The 1,819-nt window shown below is 52.3% G+C and overlaps 1 protein-coding gene across 1 annotated transcript; it reads right to left on the reverse strand.

Annotated features, from left to right (window-relative positions):
* Positions 1–245: 245 nt before the first annotated feature.
* On the reverse strand, positions 246–1,247 carry LOC135404918 (olfactory receptor 14J1-like). Its single transcript, XM_064639649.1, has one exon. The coding sequence runs from the start codon at positions 1,245–1,247 to the stop codon at positions 246–248; it is 1,002 nt and encodes a 333-aa protein (XP_064495719.1).
* Between the last annotated feature and the right edge of the window lie 572 nt (positions 1,248–1,819).

Here is a 1,819-nt window from a genome sequence, read left to right on the forward strand (position 1 = left end):
ATACTCAGAGACTGTGATTCCTCATGTACAGAATAACAAAGGCAGGATGTTTGAGAAAGAAGTTGCTGCAGGAACTTTTATTTTGTTTAAATGCACACAGAGAATGATTCCTCATTTACACAATTGGGGGTCAAAACAAAGAGGTAGAGAGTGAATTAGGCAAGGGATGAAGAATAAATTTCTGTGTTACCAACATTAAAAGAGGAAAAAATGTAGGACCCCCCCCCATGCCACTCTCAAAAGCTTTAGAAGGCAGGCTTGGCCAGTAAAGGGTTACACAATGAGTGTCCTGCAGAAGAAAAGATGCAGGTTGTTGATCCTGTAAGCCATCCAGTCATCATTTTCCTCAGGGCATCCTTGAGCTCCTGGTTCCTGAGGCTGTAGATGAGGGGGTTCAGTGCTGGAGGAACCACCGAGTACAGAACTGACACAATAAGATCTAGGGATGGGGAGGAGATGGAGGGGGGCTTAAGGTTGGAAAATGTGGCAGTGCTGAGGAACAGGGAGAGCACAGCCAGGTGAGGGAGGCACGTGGAAAAGGCTTTGTGCCTTCCCTGCTGAGAGGGGATCCTCAGCACAGCCCTGAAGATCTGCACATAGGAGAAAACAATGAAAACAAAGCAACCAAACACTAAACAGACACCAACCCCAATGAGCCCAATTTCCCTGAGGTAGCCTGAGTGTGAGCAGGAGAGCTTGAGGATGGGGGGGACTTCACAGAAGAACTGGTCCAGAGCATTGCCCTGGCACAGGGGCAGGGAAAATGTATTGGCTGTGTGCAGCAGAGCATTGAGGAACCCAGTGGCCCAGGCAGCTGCTGCCATGTGGGCACAAGCTCTGCTGCCCAGGAGGGTCCCGTAGTGCAGGGGTTTGCAGATGGCAACGTAGCGGTCGTAGCACATGATGGTGAGGAGGAAATACTCTGATGAGATGAAGAAGAAAAAGAAAAAGAGCTGTGCAGCACATCCCATGTAGGAGATGGTTGTGGTGTCCCAGAGGGAATTGTGCATGGCTTTGGGGACAGTGGTGCAGATGCAGCCCAGGTCTGTGAGGGAGAGGTTGAGCAGGAAGAAGCCCATGGGGGTGTGCAGGTGGTGGTCGCAGGCTACGGCGCTGAGGATGAGGCCGTTGGCCAGGAGGGCAGCCAGGGAGATGCCCAGGAAGAGCCAGAAGTGCAGGAGCTGCAGCTCCCGCCTGTCTGCCAATGCCAGGAGGAGGAACTGGGCCATGGAGCTGCTGTTGGACATTTGCTCCTTCCCCAGAGTATTTTGATCTGTTGAGGAGGAAAAGTCACTGCTGAGTTAGACCAGGCTTCTGCAGCCAAACATTACCTGTCTCAGCCACCCCACTCTCAGGCTCTCTCTCCTCACTCAGACCTCCCTGCAGCTCCCCCCCCTGAGCTCTGCCTTTTGCTGCCTGAGGGGACCATTGGAAGCAGGAACTCTCTGATGGGCTCCTAAAGACTCCTTGCTCTGCTGGGAGAGGGAACCTGGAATGCAGGGTGATCTCAAATTAAATGTACTCGTGATACATCCAAGAACTTCTCAGGTTTGCTGTTTGCAATTTGCCCAAATGAAGGACTGAGCTGAGGGAATTCTTTGGATTTGTTCACCCACTTGCACCTGCCACACTTAGGAGTGCTTGTGGAGGTTTGAAATCCCTGACATTTCTATTGCACTGCAGGTCAGGTCTTGTGGGTTGTGAGGGGCACAGGGACGGTCCCTTAGTGCAGAGAGAAGAGCTGCTCTGCCCATCAGTCCTGGGCTCAGCTGCCCTGTGCTGGCAGCTTGGAGCTGGAGGAGCATCACACTCAACTGTT

This window comes from Pseudopipra pipra, chromosome W (genome assembly GCF_036250125.1).
Source record: "Pseudopipra pipra isolate bDixPip1 chromosome W, bDixPip1.hap1, whole genome shotgun sequence".
NCBI classification, from domain to species: domain Eukaryota; kingdom Metazoa; phylum Chordata; class Aves; order Passeriformes; family Pipridae; genus Pseudopipra; species Pseudopipra pipra.

Coding starts and splice junctions, on each gene's coding strand:
- LOC135404918 (XM_064639649.1), bottom strand. CDS start 1,247: ATGTCCAACAGCAGCTCCATGGCCCAGTTCCTCCTCCTGGCATTGGCA.